The 22,537-nt window shown below is 33.5% G+C and overlaps 1 protein-coding gene across 2 annotated transcripts in view; it reads right to left on the bottom strand.

Annotated features, from left to right (window-relative positions):
• The window catches only part of LOC114336116 (ral GTPase-activating protein subunit alpha-1), a 208,858-nt gene that overhangs the window by 92,699 nt on the left and 93,622 nt on the right, over positions 1-22,537 (bottom strand). For both annotated transcript variants that reach the window (XM_050650360.1, XM_050650361.1), the window contains 3 exons: positions 21,428-21,689; positions 18,238-18,558; positions 14,604-14,881 (listed from right to left, as the gene is read on the bottom strand). In XM_050650360.1, the coding sequence (XP_050506317.1) occupies positions 14,604-14,881; positions 18,238-18,558; positions 21,428-21,689 (861 nt within the window). The remainder of the gene's footprint in view (positions 1-14,603; positions 14,882-18,237; positions 18,559-21,427; positions 21,690-22,537) is intronic.

Raw genomic sequence — 22,537 nt, 5'->3', positions numbered from 1 at the left:
GGGAAGTCGATAGAAAAGGCCCGTGGGTCCCGATATGTTTACTGCGTCATTTTACATTTAAGTAAAATCATTTTCATCATTTCAATATTGTGAAAAAAACTATGCATTGTAGACGGACATTTCCACAGATGATTTTCTTGAAAATACTTGCTCTTTAAAAAAAGCTTTTCTAAATTAAAAAATGTTTATAAACAAAAAAGTTATTGCAATTAAACCCGAAGGTAAACATTTTCTTCAATTATTTATAAGTTTTTATGTTTGTGCTTACTATTTGTGTAAACTATAGGCCCGATCGGTGACGTAGCTTTTAAACAATTCTATTTGTTATCCCATTTGAGAAAAAAGTCAATTTTCAAATGGCTGTACAGGTGCTTTGTCAATATTTAGGAAGAGATTTTTTCATCTCATTCTCTGCGCAAGTTCTGATATTTTTATGTTTTAAAAAAGTATATTCATTTTTAATTGTTTACTTACAAATAATTGATGAAGAATAAAGTACCATTTTTCGCCTTATAAACAATAATTAAATTATCTACGTCGTTAAAAAAAAAAAAACAAAATACACCATATGAAAGGTTATGAAAAAGCATCATCATCATCAGTGGCGTTACAGCTCTTTATAAGCCAAAGCCTTCTTCAGAACAATCCTTCATTCGCCCCTATCTTTGGCAACTCTTCTTCATGCTCTAATTCCAATAGATTTCAAATCATTTTCTAGGTTGTCTTGGTACCTAAGTCTCGGTCTTTCTCTTGCTCATTGTCCTATCGGCCCTCTTCGGTCAAAAACTTTTCTAACTATGGCATCTTCCTCTCGTCTGACTACATGACCTATCCATCTAAGGCGTGCTACCTTAATGAATTTTACAACGTCAGGTTCTCCAAAACTTCTACACAACTCAAAGTTGTAACGCCCTCGCCACAAACCTTGGTGTTTATGCCTCCATATATTCGTCTTAGAATTTTTAGCTCACAACGTTTGAGCAGTTCTTGGTCATTCTGTGTAAGTGACCAAGTTTCTAAACCATATGTTAGCACTGGTCTTATTAGTGTTTTGTATACAGTCAATTTAATTTTTCTAGATATTTTTGAGGCCATTTGTCTTCTTAAGCCATGGTAACACTTATTGGCGAGCACTATTCTTGCTAAAGTCAGAGATTCTGTGGACCTACCTATGATGTCTATGTCATCTGCGTATCCGACAATTTGTACTGATTTGTTAAAGATAGTACAATTCGTAGTAATCTGGTACTCTCGAATTATTTTTTCTAATGCCAGGTTAAATAAGAGACACGATAGTCCATCACCCTGTCTTAGTCCATTTTGCAATGGAAGGGTCCTGAGAGATCGTTTTGGATTTTTACCATGCTCTCTGCTCTTGTGAGTGTAAGTTCAGTTAATTGGACAAGATGAAGCGGTATTTGAAATTCTACCATAGCAAGTAGAAGTTTACCTCTATTAACTGAGTCGTATGCGGCTTTGAAGTCCACGAATATGTGGTGGGTGTCGACGCCGAACTCTAGGGTTTTTTCAAGGATCTGCCTCAATGTAAATATCTGGTCCGTTGTTGATTTATTAGGACGGAAACCGCACTGATATCCTCCCACTATGTGTTCAGCGTAGATACGTCTGTTTGTTCGTCTTTTGTACAATATGTTGGACAAGACTTTATATGCCATATTGAGTAGAGTGATGCCTCTATAATTATCACACACCATCATGTCACCCTTTTTGTGTAGAGGACACAGTTCACCTAACTTCCAGTCTGTGGGTGTTTCTTTCTGTTGCCAGATTGCAGTTATCAGTTTATGCATGTGTTTCAGATGAGTGTCGCCGCCGTTTTTGAAAAGTTCGGAAGGGAGATTATCCGAACCGAGGGCTTCATTATTTTTCAGTGTTACGATGGCTTATCTAATTTCTTCTTCGGTGGGGAGTGGTTGCCGATCATCTTCATTCATTTGAAACATGGGATCCTCAATCACGCCATCTTCATGATCACCACTAAGCAGTTCTTCAAAATGGTTCGCCCATCTGTTTAGTATCTGTTCTTTGTTACTGATTATATAGCCGCCCCTATCTTTACAGGCTATTATTCTGGGTTTGAATTCTTTTCTACAGCTGTTTATCTGTTGATAGAATTTTCGTGAGTCTTTTCCATTGTGGTAGTTAATAATTTCGTTTAGAGTGTTTTCGTCTTGTTCTTTCTTTTTTCTTCCAAACATTCTCTTTTCTTCTCTTCTAAGATTTTCATAATCTTCCAGAGTTGATCTCGTTCTGCGCTGCTGGAGTCTCTTGTATGCTTCATTTTTTTGTTGGTTGATATGTCTACACTCTTCGTCGAACCAATCTTCGTTTTTTCTAATCTTGATAGGTTTTAATACAGTTTCAGCCGCTGTGTGCATAGCTTCTTTACATAATTTAGTCCAATGCTCTTCTATACTTAAATATTCTTCAATTTTTAGTAACGCTTCGTTTAAGATTGTCATGTAATTAGCTCTAGCAGTTTCAGATTTTAGCACAGCAGTATTATATTTTGTGGATTTTGTGCTGTGCCCTTTTTGCGTTAGATATGAGTGCTCTTAGTTTTGGCTTTTATAAGGTAGTGGTTGGAGTCTATATTAGCACCTCTACATGCTCTTACGTCCAGTACATCGGAGAAATGTCGACTATCTATAAGTACGTGGTTAATTTGATTCTTGGTCTGGCCGTCTGGTGATTGCCACGTGGCTTTATGGATGTTTTTGTGGGGAAAGCACGTACTTACTACCACCATTCCTAACGATGCCGCGAGTTCAATCAGCCGTAAACCATTTTGGTTACTGACCGTATGGAGACTATGTTCACCAATAGTTGGTCTGTAGATTGTTTCTTGCCCAACTTTAGCATTAAGATCGCCGATAATAATTTTTATATCATTGTTCTGACATTTTCTACAAGTGCTTTCCACTTTCTTATAAAATACATCTTTCTCCTCGTCTTCTTTATCTTCAGTTGGAGCATGGACGTTGTTATGAAATGTTATGAAAAAGCACATCTTAAAAAAGAGAAGCTTGTACAACCCACAGAATCGGAGATTTTTTCTTTTCTTTTAAATACAGCGCAATGGTTTATAAACATTAAGAGCTGAAATTTGGACAGTTTATCAATGAAGCTTCAGTTTTTCATTTAAAACTAAGCTTAATATATGCATAATTAACATTGTGAAAACTTGATAGTTGGTAAACCAAAATAAAATGAACAATTTTTAAGCAAATCATAAAAATCTTTTTCGCTTTGAAATCACTTTTTTACTTTTGTAATTTTTGAACTTTTTTTATGTTGTGATTTATTCATAACATACTTACTTTAAGCGTAAAATGCAGATAAACAAAAATGCGGAAAAAACGTAAATTTTAGCGTTTTTCGAAGCCACCTTTAAATTGATTGGACATCAAATTAAAAAAAAAAAAACAAAATAATGACATGAAAACTCAGTCAAGTACTTAGATTAATGAAAACACCGAGATGTAACATGGTTCATTGCGCAGCGTGCCAAATTCTTCTTTATCCCTACCTACGCCATTCAATTGGAGTGGACATTAGCATCGTATCGTGACGAGAACCGCCGATAATGTTCGAAGCTCATATTTTGTTTCGTGCCGTTGAAGGTTAACGCAAGCAATTAAATTGTGAATATCAAAATAGTTTCTGTTTTTTTTTGTGATTTTAGTGTCAAAATGAGTCGATGTATTGTAAAACAATGTGTATACAACAAATCTAAAGTATGCCGACGTGATAAAAGAAGTATTCATTTGTTTACGTAAGTATTGAACAGTATTTAAATTCAAATGCCGCGCCGGTTTGTTTACATATAACACCAGGGCCAGGGTGGTATTAGGCCCGATTGTTTGTAATTGTAAAAAGTACCGAGTTACTTATTTTAGCATTGTATTGCTTTTTTTATTTTTTTATATATGTATATGCTCAAGATGTCGTAGTCTGTTAGTTGTTTATTCTAAATATATATTAATGCAATGTAATATAACTTAAAAAAATATTACAAAAATTTAGACACCATATTTCATCAAACTTCTCACATAATCATTATACAGGGTGATAAAGTAAATAAAGCATGTAAACATAAGTTAGTCATTATTACTGATTAATACAGTTACTTTTGATACATTACTTTAATTTGATGGTGTATAATCAAGAGTGTGTGATATTATGGATATGTAGATTATGGAGTTGACTTACAAACGGATTGTCATTCAATTGCCAAGGAAGCAATAGTATTTATGTTAGTATGTATTAATAGCTCTTGGAAACTTCCCGTAGGGTATTTCTTAATTGATTTATTAACTGGCAAACAAAAACAAAATTTAATATTACAATGCTTAAATTTGGTAAATCAATCTGGTGTAGAAGTGATATCACTGATATCAGTAACTTTTGATGGTGCATAAAATAATGTGACAATGAAGGAGTTAGGGTGTAGTTTTCAATTAAATTCATTAAAATCTACATTTACTTTACAAAATTCAAATAAAGAAATTGCAGTTCTGTTCGACCCGTGTCATATGATAAAATTATTAAGAAACACACTAGGAGATAAACTAATTTTAGTTGATGATAATGGTGAAACTGTAGAGTGGAAATATATTAAGGAATTAAATAAACTCCAAGCGGAAGAGGGGGTTCATTTACGAAATAAACTTATAAAATCTCATATTAATTATAAAAAACAAAAAGTGAAAGTAAGGTTGGCAACACAATTATTTAGTAACTCTGTGGCACATGCTATTGAATATTCAACACAAGTTTTACAGTTACAACAATTTAGTAACTCTGCTGCTACGGTCAATTTTATTCGTATCTTAAATAATTTGTTTGATGTTTTTAATTCTAGAAATATGTCACAAAAAGATTATAAAAAGCCTTTAAATACAGAGAATTATATCAAAATAATGACTTTTTAACCGAAACTGCTGAATATTTAAAATCATTAACTTTAGTTAACGGGGTAAAGCTTCGCGAAAGCAAGAGAAAAATGGGAGTTTTGGGATTTCTATTTTGTATTAATAGTCTTCAACATTTGTACAAACAATTAGTGTTGTTCTGAAGCTATTTATAATAATATATCTTATATATAAGAGTTCAGTGGAGAGATTCAAGTATAGTCCTAAAAGAAGCAGATAGTAAAAAGAGAAAAATCAAAGAAGCGGCTCTAATTATGCTAAATGAAACCAATTGTGTCGCAAATTCCTCGGTAGAATGCAGTAGGATGTGGTTACCCATATTAAAGGAGGAAGTCAATAGAAAGAAAATACCACAATTAGTAAATCAGTAACATATCGAGTTAGTACATTGAGTATTTTGGTATTATTTAAAATTTAAAATATCAAGTCAGAATTCGGTATTAGTTTTGAGAGTAAACTAAATGTAAACCCAAATACTTACGATGTCGGGATAGTATCACGAGGTTTTTCCTGGTTTTCCCTCGTGATTTACTATGGAATCTCTAACGCGAGAATTTCAGTGCCACCGTTGCATTTGGTTGTCTTTTTAAAGACAGATCACATGCTATGATTTTTTGTGGCAGATATTCTTGAGTTGGGATTGATTTCATGTAATCGAATGAACTATCTTTTAGTAAAGTCGTCCCAGGAACGCAACTCATCAATATTGGCAATATCATTTTAAAGTCGTCTACTTTAAAATGTATAATACGTGTCTGAATTGCCGATATAAATGAGTCAGATTAAATAAATTATTACAAGAATTTTTTACTAAGCAACAACATTTTTGTTTATTTAGTATTATTTTGTATTTTGACAACGACACCCGACTTGGGCGTCGAAACGTTAATAAAACCATTTTTAGGTAAAATTGTGGCTTATTTCCCATTTGAATATACTTGATTATAAAACAATTAGTGGAAACAAATTTATTAGTGTATATTCCAACCTATAAATTAAGTCAAGATCAGAACTTTTTTTAGGTTAATTAGATCAATGGGGGGTTATAACAATAATCCAACTGCTAAACAGTTTAAGGCAGCTTATAAAAAAATGTTAAAACATTTAGAACTAAGGGATAGTTTTAAAGGAAATTGTATTCCTTTAGAACTGATTACAGTTATGGCTCCTGAAAAAATAATTAATAAGTCCTGTGGCAGAGAACGAATTGTTGAAGACAAATGTGTTGATGAAAACGATGACATATCCAATACGAATTTTATATCACTTCAATTAAGGAACTTATCATTTACACATTACAAGAGAGAAGTTATTATATACATTTCAGGATATGTCGTTTATAAAATATCGAAAATTTTGAAATGTGAAGACTGTGTAAACGCATTTATAGGAGACCGAGCAGACTTGTTGACATCATTCATCAACCAAAGAGATACATTAAATTTAACTTATCCATCCAACGATGTTGTTATTATTTGCTCTACTGCCGAAAAAGTGCTACAGTGCCACATAAACATTAATAAAAGTATTAATGTTAATATTGTTAATGTCCAAATATTAAAAGAATTAACAGAACAATTATTATTTAAGAACTTAAACAACCATTTCAAACATTATTCCTTTTTAGAGTCACATTATTCCAATTTATTAAAATTAATAATTTTCACCTACATTAACGTCCGAATTCATCATTATAATAAAACAATTATAGATACTAGTAAAAGTAAAAGAATTTTTCATAATAAAATGACATTATTCTCTGGACAATGAAAATATTTTTTCCACCTACCTCTACCGAAAGTATACTTTTCCGGACCTGATTGTAGGGAGCAAAGTTGTACTTTTCCTCCCTAGGGAGGAAAATATTTTTCCTCCCTAGGGAGGAAAAGTAAAAGTAACGTCATGGTATTTCATTCATGAAATATAACTTATTGACGCCCTGTACAATATCTATTTTCTATTACGTAAGTATCTATACATTTCAACGTTTATTTAAAAAGACTCTGTATTTTGCAGAATGGTAAAAAACAGTAAATTGTTATTCTGATTTAACAATGTTTACATTAATAATTTGACTTATATTTGACAGTTGACAGTTATATTGTACGTACTTGTTAGTTTTAGGTTTTAGTTCTAATAAATTTTGTTGGTTAGTTACATAAATAAATTAAGTAAAAATGGAAAAATGACTTGTTATTTGAGGAAGGTGGAAAAACCATATGTATAACATGGGAGTAAAGTGCCTTTTCCTCCCTTGAATGATTACTGCCCTCCGCTACGCGTCGGGCAGTAAACTTCATTCTCGGGAGGAAAAGTAGCACTTTCCTCCCTTGTTATACAAATAGCTATTTAGTTTTTGATCATTGATTATTTTTATTGTAAAACTTTATTTTGTTTTTTGTGATTAGTCAATACGATTAGTGTAATTAGTTAAATAAGTGTATATTAATTTGTGTTATATTCGGAACTAATTCAATAAATATTATTAATTATTCTGAATCCAACTCTGTTTCATTTATGTAGAAGCTCCCCACCCCTGCAATTCTGTTAAGAAACAAGGCAACATTCGCGCAGCTATCTAAATAGGTTCATGTTACATCTCGGGCTTCTTAAATCTATGGTCAAGTATTTTCATATTGTGCAATTCTATTTTGATGGCATGTCAGTTTAAAAAATCCATAAACAAATTGATATACCGTTGCGTTTCGGGATATATAGCCTTGACGAACGTCTGCACTTTAACGTTTCAATTACATTGATTATTTCTTACCCACTAGCTGACGCTTGTTTTTATCGAAAGAATATGATTCTACAACAATACAATCACATCACAAGTTTACTTTTTGTTTGTACAAATACATTCGAAGGAAGGTCGGCCCTGCATGGAGATAAGTAATGTTGTTCCTAACACGGGCTCCGTAAAATTATTATTTTTAAGCGATAAAACAAAGTTATAAATTGTGAATTTGTGCCTAATTATATAGGTCTGGATCCCGCGTATAAAAAAAAAGTTGATTAATAGCAAGCTAAAAATTTGTTAATAGCTTAAGGGTGTCTAGTCGGATAAACTTTGATATATGGGAACACTGGAACAGGGGCAGTTTTAATTGTGGAACAGGTTAAAAATTTGGAACGGTCACACCACGAAAACGGCTCATTTATTTTGTCCGACAGAACAGACTTAAACTCTCCGAACAGATATTAAACTCTCATGCAAAAATCAGACTGCTATTCATCACCTGTCATAATTCCTGTCATTTGACATATTCTACATGTTCCACTCATTAAAACGCCCATTTGGTGATAAATAGCAGTCTGATTTTGGCATGAGAGTTTAATCGCTGTTCGAAGAGTTTAAGTTTGTTCTGTCGGACAAAATACATGTGCCGTTTTCGTGGTCTGACCGTTCCAAATTTTTAACCTGTTCCACAATTAAAACTTCCCCTGTTCCAGTGTTCCCATATATCAAAGTTTGTCCGACTAGACACCCTTAAGCTATTAACAAATTTTCAGCTTGCTATTAATCAACTTTTTTTTCATCCGCGGGATCCAGACCTAATAGTCAATAACTGTAAATGTACAAGATTTAATTAATTTCTTTGGAAAAACGTTATGAATTTAATATATTGGGACAGTTTGTTAATTCTATTTTAAACAATTTCTCGTTATCAGTGGTTTCATGTTAATTACACCTATCGTGATACAGACCCATATACCTGTTTTTGCAGGTGGTCAGGGTAGGATCTTTTTTATTGACAAAGTGTGTTTAATGGAATTAATTAACCATGGAAAATAATGTTACCAAAATGCAATCCAATATCGAAAATCAACAAAATGTCTCACAAACATATTCTTTAGCAACATCAAAAGTTCTGTTTCCATCAAAAGAACAGGCGATCATTTTTAATGCACCAAGCAATACCAAACTCCAAGGCTATCTTATACCCTTGGGAAATATAATTCAACACAAAAATATTATATTCTGCTCTCGACTGTCTAACAATCGCATCTGTATGTACCTGTCTAACAAACAACTGGTAGAAGATTTCATAACCAACAGTGGATATATTGAAATTCAAGGTGAAATTGTTCGAGCTAGGAAATTAATAACACCAGCAGAGAGGACTGTTCTCTCCAACGTATGCCCCACCATACCCCATGAAATATTAATCAACGAATTACAAAATATTGGTTTAGTACCGGCTTTACCTATGACATTCCTTAAAATTAGTGCCAGCTTATCTGAACATAACCATATTCTCAGCTTTAGGAGACAAATATATATCAGTCCCCATAATTTAACACTTCCGGAATCATTTCTACTTGAGTTTGATAATACGTCCTATAGAATTTTTATATCACAAGATGGTTTGGTCTGCTACAACTGCAAGAAGCCTGGCCACAAAGCATTTCAGTTTTCCGAATAAACAGTTCTAGAAGATCAACATCTTTACCCAGTCTAGATAATGCAGTTTCGCAACAAACACATACACTATCAGAAGAAATGTTAATCTCCCACGTTTACAGCAATGCAGATTCCCAACATGTACATCGACTATTAGAAGAACCAATGTTAGCATCCCACGATTCAAACACAACAACCACGATAACAAACATTGCTCAAGAATCCAACTCTCATAAGCGCACCGTTGATGATATAACTTCACCTGAAATCGAGTCTTCGTCAGCAGAATGCAAGTTGTTCCTTGAGCCTAAAATTCGGTCAATAATCAGAAAACTAAAGCTGTTTCACCGGAAAGTAGTAGTAACTCTGTATCATTGATGCTAGAACCCGTAAAAACGTTTATTGAAAATCATTCTCCATCTTTCGTTCTTGAATACAACCAACTGGATATGCTTCTAACTAACATTACCGGTTCGGTTGATCTCTTGAGTATCATTCAAGAATACACAAAAGATTACGTCGGCCTAACTGATATGTTCACAAAAGTATATCCCCACTTAAAAGATAGAAGTATACAGCGCAAATTAACGTCTATTAAGAAGAAAATGTATGCTCACCTTGGTAAAGAAATTTCTGACTCTGACAGTGACACCTCAATTAAGTCAAAAATAACATTCACATCATTATTTCAATGGAATATTGATGGATTTTTGCATCACCTCGCTTTTCTCCAACTACGTATTACTGAGTTTAACACTATCTCATTCAACTTCTATTGCCTCAGATCCAAGTAAAATTTTGTACGACAATACCTTCAACGATAAATACATGAACTACTTTGATAATAGGCCTCGCACACCAAAACTTCACTATGAAATTATTCGAATGTACTGTTCTGAACTAAATATTCACTTCCCAAAAGTTTTTCCAATAAAGTCTGACAACTGGCCCCCGTGGACTATTGCAGAACCGAAAAGATAGATCAAACCAAACAAATCCATCAATCTTTAAAGCAAATCTTAACCTTATCTTGAACCAACAGTACAAAGACGGGTTTAAAATATTTACCGATGCATCAAAAACCGAACAGGGAGTTGGTCCAGCTATTATCACATCAGACGGTCCCTTAAAATTTGACCTTCCCACTTATTCCACCATATACTCATCAGAAATTTTTTATCTATTCAAAGCTCTACAATATATTAACAGCAAAAACATCTATTACAGTGTCATTCTTTCCGATTGCCTCCCCGCAATTAAAGCTATGCAAAATCTCTACCCGAAACATCCCATAGAGAAAATGATAAAATTGGAACTTCAGAAAGCTCAAGAAAATCTCAGAACAGTAAACTTCTTGTGAATACATTCGGACATTGCTATCGAAGGCAACGAATTGGCAGATAAGTGCTCGCCATGCTATTGGTAATGACGAATCGGAGGTCGAACATCAGAGTGTGGCAAGTGATTTAAAAGCCTTTTTGAAAAATAAAGTGTTAAGTGCGTGGAACCGGGAGTGGCAAAATTTCAAAAAATCTAACACGTCTGAGACTGGGCCATAGTAGGTATACACACGCACACCTATTTACAAACAGCGAAGTTCCAAAGTGTTCCGTTTGTAATGTAGCAGACATGTATATATCATTTCTTAATTGGTTGTCCTAAATATACTATTGATAGACGTCTATATGGCATCCCGAACAGTTTGCAAACGTTACTGGGAAAGAACTTTGATTACAGAAAACTAATAGGATATTTATCTTGTATCAATATGTAGTACAAAATTTAATCATGTAAGTACTAGATATTACTGATATTTGTATACATTGTAAATTGTAACCGTTATGTCGCTAATATCCTTCGGGAGGATGCGGCTTTGTTTTGAATAAAAAAAAAATACATTCGAAAGTGTTTCGAAGAATCTAGGATTGTCAATAGTTCTTTTTCAACTGTGGAATAGTGATGAGGATACTGGTATAAGACGAATCGAATTTTTCGATTTTTCAAGTGCTTATTCGGCTGCGTTTCCTCGGGTATAGTAATAAACTAAAGTGCATATACCCGGCCCACTTTAAACATTTGACTAAAACTGTATTTTTTTAGAAACCATTACTCGGATAAAAAAAAGGATATACTGTTTGATAACATAATTTAATATGCTGTAATATTTATGAAAATTTATTTCGACTTCTTGTTTAATACTGTAAAATTAATGCATCAAGCAAATTAACTTTTTTTTGCTAACACAAAAAGGGTATTTGACAATTAAAAATTTAACAATAGGGAACTTGCATAAAATTTTAAATTCGAAAAAAAAATGTTATGAATCACAACAGAACATAATTTAAAACATGTATCAAAGATAAAAAAGTTTTGTTTGTTTTTCGTTTGGCCCCTAAAGACGATTAAAAATTCAAATTATACCAGCCAGCCCAAAACGCGTCGAGACGTCATCGGGCTATATGTTTACATTCTAAACCAACAAAGTACACAAAATTGTATATAATTTTAATTTAGACATTATAAACGTCAGTAGAAAATGCAGTTATGTGACGTTACAAGTGTTTTTGATCGTTTGAACTATTCATAGAAAATTTGTACTTTTACAAAATGGTTTTATTTTTCATAGTAAACCTTCTTTCCTTTCCTTCAATAACTATATCAAACTCCAATCTCAACAAAGTGGTATATATTATTACAATGACATACGATAAATGTCATTAGAATATAAATATTTTTCCTTTATTCCGCGACGACGAGCTGGCCAAATACCCAAGTAGGTGGAGGCCAATAAACTAACGAAGAAGCAGAAGAATATACCTAAATATAACCATAAACGGAACCATATAGTTAAACTATGTGACGTCACGGGTCGTTTGAACTATTTTAAAACACAGAAGACTTTAAATTTGTACTTTTAAGTTATTATGAGTTTTTGAAGCCTGAAATTTTGGAAATCTCATTTTTATACAAAACTGAACAGTCATCATCATCATCATTCTCTTTGCCTTATCCCTATGCGGGGTCGGCTTCCCTAATTGCATTTCTCCACACAATTCTATCTTGGGCCATATCAATGTTAATCCCCTTTACCAACATGTCTTGCCTTATCGTCTCCCCCCAGCTCTTCTTTGGTCTTCCTCTCCTACTCCTTCCAGGAATCTGCACTTCAGCTATTCTTCGTATTGGGTGGTTAACGTCTCGACGTTGAACATGACCAAACCATCTTAACCTATGCTCTCTCATTTTGGCATCAATTGGTGCCACACCTAGACTTCCCCTAATATACTCATTTCTAATTTTATCCTTCTTTGTCACTCCACTCATCCATCTAAGCATTCTCATTTCCGCCACATGCATTCGCTGTTCCTCTTTCTTTTTCACTGCCCAACAAAACTGAACAGTATTATGTAATAAAAAAAATGTACCCTATTAATGTAATAATAATGGGTATGACCTCCTCTTGCATTAATAACTTCTCTCATAAGATTCGACATAGATCTAATCAAGTTCGCTATTGATTCGTGTCCGATGTTAAGCCGCTCTCCTACTACTGCGACAATAAGCTCTGGGACCAATTTTTTTTGTATGAAGTCTAGCTCGAATTCTTTGTTATAGCTTATTCTATAGGATTGAGCTCTGGACTGCACGCTGGCCATTCCATGACCCGAAAACTGACTTCAGTAATGTAATTGCACGATTCTTGAGGTATGCAGCCTTGCATTGTTCTGTATAAAAATAAATTCATCTCCAATGTAGTCAAAGTAAGGTAACGTACATCGCAGATTACCCATATGAAACGCTATCAATCGCCGCGATAGCGTCGCCTTTTTGGTACTTTAGTACCTGGGTTAACAGATTACTTGATTCGTTGTCGACATTCATTTCAATCATTCCATCGTTCCCCGTTATAGGTCAGTCTAACCATACTTCGGTGTAAATATTTGAATATTTATACCATCTTCTCGGTGCGTTTTGATTCAAATCAGCCTTCTTGCAAAGCCTCTTTTTTAAAGGGTAGACCCCGAAGCACGGTGTCAGAGGATAGCAAGAGACTTGATTTGAATCAAAACGAAACCGATTATTTTCATTTTTGATAAATATAAATATTCTGACAACTGTCAGATTTAACTAAAATGTCATGCCTCGATTCGCGACATTCTTAAAATCATTTATGACGTCAAAATTATTGATGCTCCGAAAAAAAGGTTAGGGGTAAACTGTAGGAACGACCTCCATAATGACTAAGCTCTTCAATGCAGCAATGAAAATCGCTCTACTCGTCTTCGGTACACTTTCCTTATTCGGTCGCTACCATAGATGCATATTCTGGTCTCATCTGAGAACAGAATACATCTCCATTGTTCCAATGTAAAGTTTAGATGATCCCGTGTAAAACGTAGGCATGCTTGACGATGAGCTGCAGTAAGTTTTTGACCAATACCAGATACTCGAGGAGTCAGATTATTTTCTTTGAGTCTTCGTCTTACTGTCCACTGACTAGTAACCCCTCCTCTGACTTCACGGAGCTGTTGTTGCACTTAAATGGCATTCAGGTGACGATTTCTTAATATTGTTGACACAATAAAGCGATCATCATGAACAGTTGTAAATAGCTTCCAGGTCGTCTACGAAAGGATCCAGTCTCATAATGTTTTTGGAACATTTTTTAAACCGCTGCGCGTATCATATCCAGTTGTACAGCAACAGCACGATAGCTTAGTCCATTTTCTATAAAAGCAATAGGCTTTCCCTGATGTACTATTATCCATTAAGATTACACACATGAACACTGATTAATTATGAAATACGAAAAATATGCAATTTTTAGTTGCAAAGGCAATATACCCTATTCCACTAACATACGACTGTGTTGGATTATCTCTACAACGAATATTTTATTGTGCAAAATATGAAGAACGAAAGTAAATTGCAAATTACATTGTTGTTTATTGGAATAATTATTAGAGCCATTTACTTTCGTACTTCTTATGTTGTACACTAAAATATTCGTTGTCGCGATAATCCAAAACAGCCGTATATTCGTGGAATGAACCATAATAACAAATTACATCCCTTTTTTGATCCGAGTAATAGTTTCTGAAAAAAAAAATACAAATACAGTTAAGTCAAAAGTTTAAGTGCGCCGATTTCTATGCACGCAAGTTTACTATAATTTTTGTAACATATTCTAAATTAATACAAATATAACCTTTAATGAATAAATAGCTTTTAAACTGACTTACCTTTATATCCGGACAGGTCATGATGTGCATTTCTGAATCAGGTTGAAGTACGGATATGGCATTCAAATTTTCAGTGTGACTAAGTAGATTGGCCAGGAACGACATAGCTTCTGTTCTCGGCGACGATTCCAACTTTTCAGTATTGTTTAAAATTATATTACATGCGTGTATAAAATCCAACAATAACAATGATGCCCCAGGTAATTGAAGCGAAAAAAATCTAGGCCCCAGATATTTCAGACAAGTGTTGATTACTAATTTCGAGCTACCAGTTAGGGCTGTAAAAATATATGTTTGTATATCTAAGATAAGTGTACACCTTATAAAAATTGTTTTTAATTCCTCAATATTTTTTGTTTTATTCAAAACGACGATTAAATCTCAATTCCGAAATATATTTGGTAAATTAAGTGAACAGAAATATCTGAAACCGCGACGGTCACTCAGGTAGCAAATCAATGAGAGGGTTAGTGATGTTGTTTATAGTTACTTTCGAGTATTCGTTACAAATCGTTACTTTTGTATAAAGTAATCATTTACAGTATTCGTTACTTTGATATTACTTTTGTTACTTTTGTATTTGAGTACCGGTAATCATATCGAGAATCGTATTTCCCAGTAGGTAGGTATTTTGTATAAAGTAATCATTTACAGCATTCTTTACTTTGATTACTATTATTACTTTTGTTACTTTTGAATTTGAGTACCGGTAATGATATCGAGAATCGTATTTCTCAGTAGGTAGGTATTTCGTATAAAGTAATCATTTACAGTATTCGTTACTTTGATTACTTGTGTTACTTTTGTAACCGTCAGAGTAATCAAAGTAGATACAATAGTCGTTACTCGCTCTGTTACGATTGGTACGAAGTAAACAGAGTAATCAAAGTAATCAAAGTAGATATAATAGTCGTTACTCGCTCTGATACGATTGGTACGAAGTAATCAGAGTAATCAAAGTAGATACAATAGTCGTTACTAGCTCTGATACGATTGGTAAGAAGTAACGAAGTAATCAAAGTAATCAAAGTAACGATTTACCTCTCTGTAAAGTAATCGTTACTTTCGGTATTCGTAAGTAACGAATACAGTAAAACCTCTGTTAACCGAAATAATTGGGGGGTAGGCCGTTTCGAATAACAAGAATTTCGGTTAAAAATAACATTGTTTTTGTATTCCTCTTGTATCAAAGTACATGGTGTTTTTGGTCAAAGTTGGTAATAAAAATACTATTAGGTGATTTCGTAATGTTTCTTTAATATGTAGGTACAGAACAAAGAAATAAAATTAAGGAAAATGAATATGTGTAAAGTGCTTTTTTTTAATCTTCTATTCTCTTTTGTATTTTACTTTGACAACGATGTTTTGCAGCTATATTTATTATATAGACGTTTCGGTTAAAACGGTTTTGGTTAACGGAGGTTTTACTGTAGTTACTTTTTCAACATCATTAGAGAGGGGACTTCAGTTGAACGCGTTGGTGCAAAGAGTAAACATCCACTTAAAATGCATTGTGCACGAAATCAATGGTTTTGCGACATTGACAGATAAAATCGTCGAATAGTTGTTTTTTTAGAATGCATTTCATATTTTTTTAATAAACATGAACATTACAATCCTGTGAAATTATACACAATGTTTTAAAATTTACGCAGGAGAAAGCAGAAGGAAAGACACTACTTATTGAGTTACATAGGATATAAGAGCGGATAGCTGCTTTGGCAGGTAAAATCATTGTATGTTTAAAAATATTTACCAGTACATGGTAATTTTGCTCCTGGCCTCTTGATCAGCTATGAATAAAACCACTGGCCAGACTGATGTTGGGTCGTAATAGTCCAGAAAACCACTGCGCATCCGCTAGGAAAAATATTTTGATTCGGATTTTTTGCACAATCTTACTCAAAAAGGACCCCTTTTAACAAATTTGCATGTTGCCAGGTGCAAAAGTGAGTCAAATTGATAGTTTTTGACATATAAGCGATTAAAAATTTAAAAACTGCGAAGTCGGCTATTTTTAACATTCAAAAACTATGTGAAAAACTGAAAATTTCAATGTTGCCAGCGTAGGTAGATATTCTTTAAACACCGATTGATGAAATCCCGAAGAGTTTTTTGCAATACAATATCGAAAGCCCCTTTGTTTTTTAATTGCTAATCAAGCGGGCGCGATACTATTTTCAAGCGTTGCATGTATGTAATATGCGTAAATATATGCGCGGAAAACTATTCTGATTCAATTTTTTTCACCATCTTGCTTAAAAAGGTCTCCTTTTAACAAATTTTCATGTTGCCGGGATCAAAAGGCAGTCAAAAATTTTTTTAAACGTTTTTTTTTGTTTTTTCCTAAAACTATTTTTTGCATCGGACAAATTTTTTTAAGGCTTTTTGGATCATTCCAAATAGAAAAGATCTCAAGTGACTTTTCTCTAAATGTGATAGTTTTCAAGATATAAGCGATTGAAAATTTAAAAATTGCAAAATTGGCCATTTTACCCCTCAAAAACTATGTGAAAAACAAAATATGAACATTTCAATGTTACCAAGGTACGTAGATATTCTATGAGCATCGATTGATAAAATCCCGAAGAGCTTTTGCAATACAATATCGAAAACCCCTTTGTTTTTTAATTGCTAATCAAGCGTGCGCGACACTATTTTCAACCGTTGCATGTAGATGTAATCGGAACACATTTGAAGTTTAAAAAATTTTTTGACCCATTTTTGACTCTGGCAACATGCAAATTTGTTAATACAGAACCTTTTCAAGCAAGATGGTGAAAAAAAATTGAATCAGAATATTTTTCAGCACATATATTTATGCATATTACATAATATGTAACGCGAAAATAGTGTCGCGCCCGCTTGATTAGCAATTAAAAAACAAAGGGGTTTTCGATATTATATTGCAAAAAACTCTTCGGGATTTCATCAATCGATGTTTAAAGAATATCTACCTCTACCTTGTTAACATTGAAATTTTCAGTTTTTCACATAGTTTATGAGGGTTAAAACTGGCCGATTTCGCAATTTTGAAATTTTTAATAGCATATGTCAAAAACTATCAACTTTAGAGAAAAATCACTAAAGAGCTTTTCTGTTTGGAATGATCCAAAAAACCTAAAAAACTTTGTTCGATGTAAAAAAAATAAGTTCAGAAAAAAAAACGTTCAAAAAATTGTTGACCAACTTTTGGACCTTTCAACATGCAAATTTGTTAAAAAGGGTCCTTTTTGAGTAAGATTGTGCAAAAAATCCGAATCAGAATATTTTTCCTAGCGGATGCGCAGTGGCTTTCTGAACTATAAAGCACTTCTGCCACGTGACATTGAGTTCGGCTAGAAACCTTCGCAAGAAAACTTGACAGGTGAAGAATAGGTTGACCAGATGAAATTAAGATGAACATCAACAAACTTAGAATGAGAGCTTCAAAGTGAGTGATCTTGTCTGACTATATAATTCACAACGACATTGAGGCCTGTCCCTAAATTTCAAAGACAATGGGAATACCGAATTGGGAAACTGCCAAAAGGTAAACCCTTTTTAAACCCTATATAATTTCGGCTTCGATTGTTGTTTATAATTCGAATCACTCGTAATTCACTATGTTTGTTTTAAAATATTACCTACTCACCCGTATGTAGAAACCTATACACTTGTGGCAAATAAGTCCGATGTTTGCTATCACAGTTGACAGTTATAGTACAAATTAGCCTCAAGGCGTTCAACTTCCCAGCTTCGTAATTACTAGGTAGCACCAAAGCCCCAAAACACCATGGAAGGATTAAGGTCAATGGGGGGATCAACTCTGGAGGATGTGGAGTACTCATATTGTCGAATGAGATGCCTTGATTCCGACTTAGTTTTATTAGTGTGTCGGTCAGTTTTACCAGATATTCGAATACTTGAGCATGCAGTTTTGGGTCAGAAATTTTGTTAATATCTCCCAGTGCACCTGCAAAAAATATGACATTTTTTGTAACTTAGTTATTTGAAAATAAAATAATACAGTCTTTGCTCTTAATGTAGCTTTAATAAAATAAACAACAGCAGAAAATCATGTTAGATCAAAATTCGCAGATGTAATTAACTATACTGCAACATATTTATACGCTGTGAGCTCGTACGTAGAGCGGATATTTAAAAATTCGCGAGCGCCAGTAGTGACAAGTCTGTAAACGTTTACTGGAAATTTGACATAAATGTCAAAGTGATTAATTTAAAATTAAAAATAAAAACATTAATTATAACAAATATTAGTTGGTCAAAGTTGTGGTATATATTTTTACCTTAAAAATATACTTACGTTTTAAATACTGAATTTAAGTTTTTTTAATGTTCCGTAATATGTAATTATAAATTCTAGAGTGCTACGTATTATGAGTATAAGTCAAAAATGAAAAATTTTTATTAGGACTTTTCAAAGTCTTTTTTATCACTGATGAAATAACTATTACAACTAAATATGAAAATGGTGACGAAATATGATTAATAAATTAGTAAATAACTATTTTACTTTCTACTTTGGTAATACCTTATTAATTATATAATTCAAAATATAGAAGAATCCCGAAAAATCTTTTTTATGACTTATACTCTTAGTACATAGCACGTTAGAATTAATCTATTAATCTTAGCGCCATCTACACGATAATTGTGAAAGTATCCAAAATAAGAAATTAATATTTCATCAATAGAACGTCAAAATGATTAGCAAAATCTTAAAAAAATCGATTACAATTTAATTACTTTTTTGCGTTGTAAATATTAAGCGATAACAATTAAATAATAAATTTAAAAATTACCGGTGAAAGTTGCATTACTAATCCGCTAGGAGCGACACCAGCGAAGCTCAGAGCGTATACACCAGCCAAAAACTACTTTAATATGCCAATCCGACGCCCGCAAAATGTAAGGGAATTACAGGTGAACCGAAATAGAAATACACGTGAACATACTTTGCTCGCTATAAAAGCCATAGTTAGAATGCAGTGTTAGTCTTACGGTGCGCATGGATGCCGTTCATGTCGGCACAATGGTAGGTGCGTGTATACAACCGTAGGCAATTGTTGTGAGCGCGTATATTCCAGTGCTATGATTCTTAAATCCGGTCCTAATGCACCGCTCGGGGCAAACCGGCAACATGGTCGGCCGTTCTCCGGTAAGAAATCATTGCCCTATGCTACCTGCACTGCATACTAACTATGGCTTCTACTTTAGCAAATTTCAAATTACGGCAGAGACCGCTCAGTTGATCGACAGCATTTTAGCTGTTTATGTGGATAGTTTTACATAGTTTGTAAATAGTTTTACATTGATTGTGTTTACTGATAAAACTTATTTACTGTCACCCCCTAGTCGCAGCAATAGTTAAACTGATGGAACAAACAGTGGGCTTAAAAATCCGTCTCCAAGGGCCAACGTTTAATCATTGTCGGTGCAGGAAACAATGCAGGTTTTGTCGGTGGATCTGATGTGACCTGGAAGCCCCAAACAAAATCGGGTGATTACCACGATGATATGACCTTGGTCAACTACAAAAAGTGGTTAGAAGAAAAATTGTTAAGTATCTCCCAACAGTGTCATCGTAACGGACAATGCATCTTGTCATAATACTCAAGAGGATAAAGCACCAACATCCGCATCAACAAAGAGTAAACTGATAAGATTGGCTAAGCAAAATCTAGAAATTATCTTTTTCCTGCTAACATGCTCAGACCAGATCTGTATGCCATTATAAAATCACATAAACCGAAATATGTTTAACATGCTGTTGATTCCATTATTAGAAATAACGGTCATGACGTATTAGTTCTCACCATATCATCCAGATTTAAACCCGACAAAGCTTATCTGGCAGCACTAAAAAATTATGTTAGAACACGAAATGTAGATTTCACTTTTAATTCTATTCAAAAATTGTCGGATAAGTTCTTTGAAATATTTTCCATAGAAAAGTGGAAAAACTTGTAGACGAAGTGAAAATTGGTAAGGATGATTTCATTTCAAAGGAGCCATTATTTGATGCTGCCAGATAATCATGTATTATTAATTTAGGTGATGATTTGGATAACGAAGATATATTCTCAGACTTAAACAGACACTGACGACACCGATGAAGAATTTGTAATAAATTTTAAATAATTGCATGAAACTCGTTATAAACAATGATTCATGTAAACAACATCTGAAAAAAAATCGCGTCAATATTTGTAAGAACCTTGGCAACTCTGTAATTTAAGCCCCAAATGAATACTGCATCCCTTCTCCAATTTGCGCGCAGCTTACGTCTATTCATATTTCGGTCAGAGTGTATCTTACACCCCACTGCAAATACTTGATATAACAAAATGTAGCAGAGAAAACATATTTATGTTCCACATAGATATACTTTTTAAACGATTTTTCACATATTTTATTAACTTTGATAATCATCCTTTCGATATGTCAAAATACAGACAAAATTATATATAACTATTCGCTGTGTGCAAGAGATAACATCTTTAATATTTATATAGACGAAATACTTTTTTGTGAAATTTGCTTATTTGTAAAATTGTTTAAACAATAGAATTTAGAATCCAACAATTATCTAAAGTTTACTGTAGAACGTTTCACGTTAAGAATGCAACGTTGCGTAGATAGGGCTACGTATTTCTTCTGGTTGATAGAAGCGCGCCGATGCCACGCCGTCTGATTAGAATGAATCGTATATCGACAGTCTAGTAGCACCCCGTGCCTGAGAGTTTTGGCAACACTGATCTGCATAAGCCAAGCGTTCCGTTCTTAATGTGAAATAAAGTATAGATACATTTCAAACTTACCTAACATCCTTTTCCATATAATTACAGCCACATCGGGTAGCCAACCTCTGATGGATCCTCCACAAATAACACCTCTGTGTTCACCACAAAATTCTAAGGTTTGGTGATCAGCGGACAACATATCTAACTGAATTGGAGAATCTTTGATAGAATTACTTTCCATACCACTGGACGGAGCTGGACTAGGTGATCGTGTACGGTCAGTAGATTCAGTATCTTGAGGTGCAAGGAATTCTAAAGATTTAGAGCGTCGTCTATTAAGCTGGAAACAAAGAATTCATACACAATACGGACTTACATTTTCAGAAAAATGCTTGTACATTAGTATAAGAAAAATCAATGGGAAAATCCCAATAGTTGGCTGTATACCATAGTTTCAAAAACCAATACAGAAGTATAAACTTCGAGATGTATTCTGGTATAAAATCGTTTATTTAAAACTATAAAATGTCATGGATTGCCAAACGTTTTCGTTCTATACAGAACATCTTCAGTGCCTAGAATGAAGTATTTCCACGTTAGTTTAAAGCAAAAGGTTAAAATTGTGACTGTTAAAATGAAAAATGTAGGAACACTTACATCCTGCCGAGTAGTTTGAAACTAGCACACTGTAAATAGTGTTAACCTCATTGTATATGGCTTACATAATATAATATATTAAAATTTAATGACTACAAGTCGATGTTGATAGATAAAGTAGAACACATGCTAAAAGGGTGCCATGTTTCCCTGCTCGAAGATGCTAGGTACTTGCCAATTCAATGGGCACAGACCAACTGAGAAATTAGGAAGTGGATATACAATTTGACAAGAGTGACATGACATGACAAGATAAAGCCAATTTTTGGTTAAAGTTTCATTTGATTTTGGATTTTTTTAAAAAATGCAAAGGTTTGTCTGCAAAAATAATTTAAATTATTTGAATAATAAAATCTACTGTAAAGTTTAAATTAGCAACTCTCTATTCCAGAATAACTTATAGATTCATTAAATTTAATGCAGATATATTTCATGGTTTAAGTTGAGACGTCATCGAATGTGAAATGACGAGATGAAAGTTGAGTTTTGTTGAAACAAGGAAATACACTACATAATAAAAAATAAATAGAC

This window comes from Diabrotica virgifera, chromosome 5 (genome assembly GCF_917563875.1).
Source record: "Diabrotica virgifera virgifera chromosome 5, PGI_DIABVI_V3a".
Classification (NCBI taxonomy): Eukaryota; Metazoa; Arthropoda; class Insecta; order Coleoptera; family Chrysomelidae; genus Diabrotica; species Diabrotica virgifera.
The sequence above is the reverse complement of the archived record's forward strand: the minus strand, read 5'-3'. Positions and strand labels throughout refer to the sequence as shown.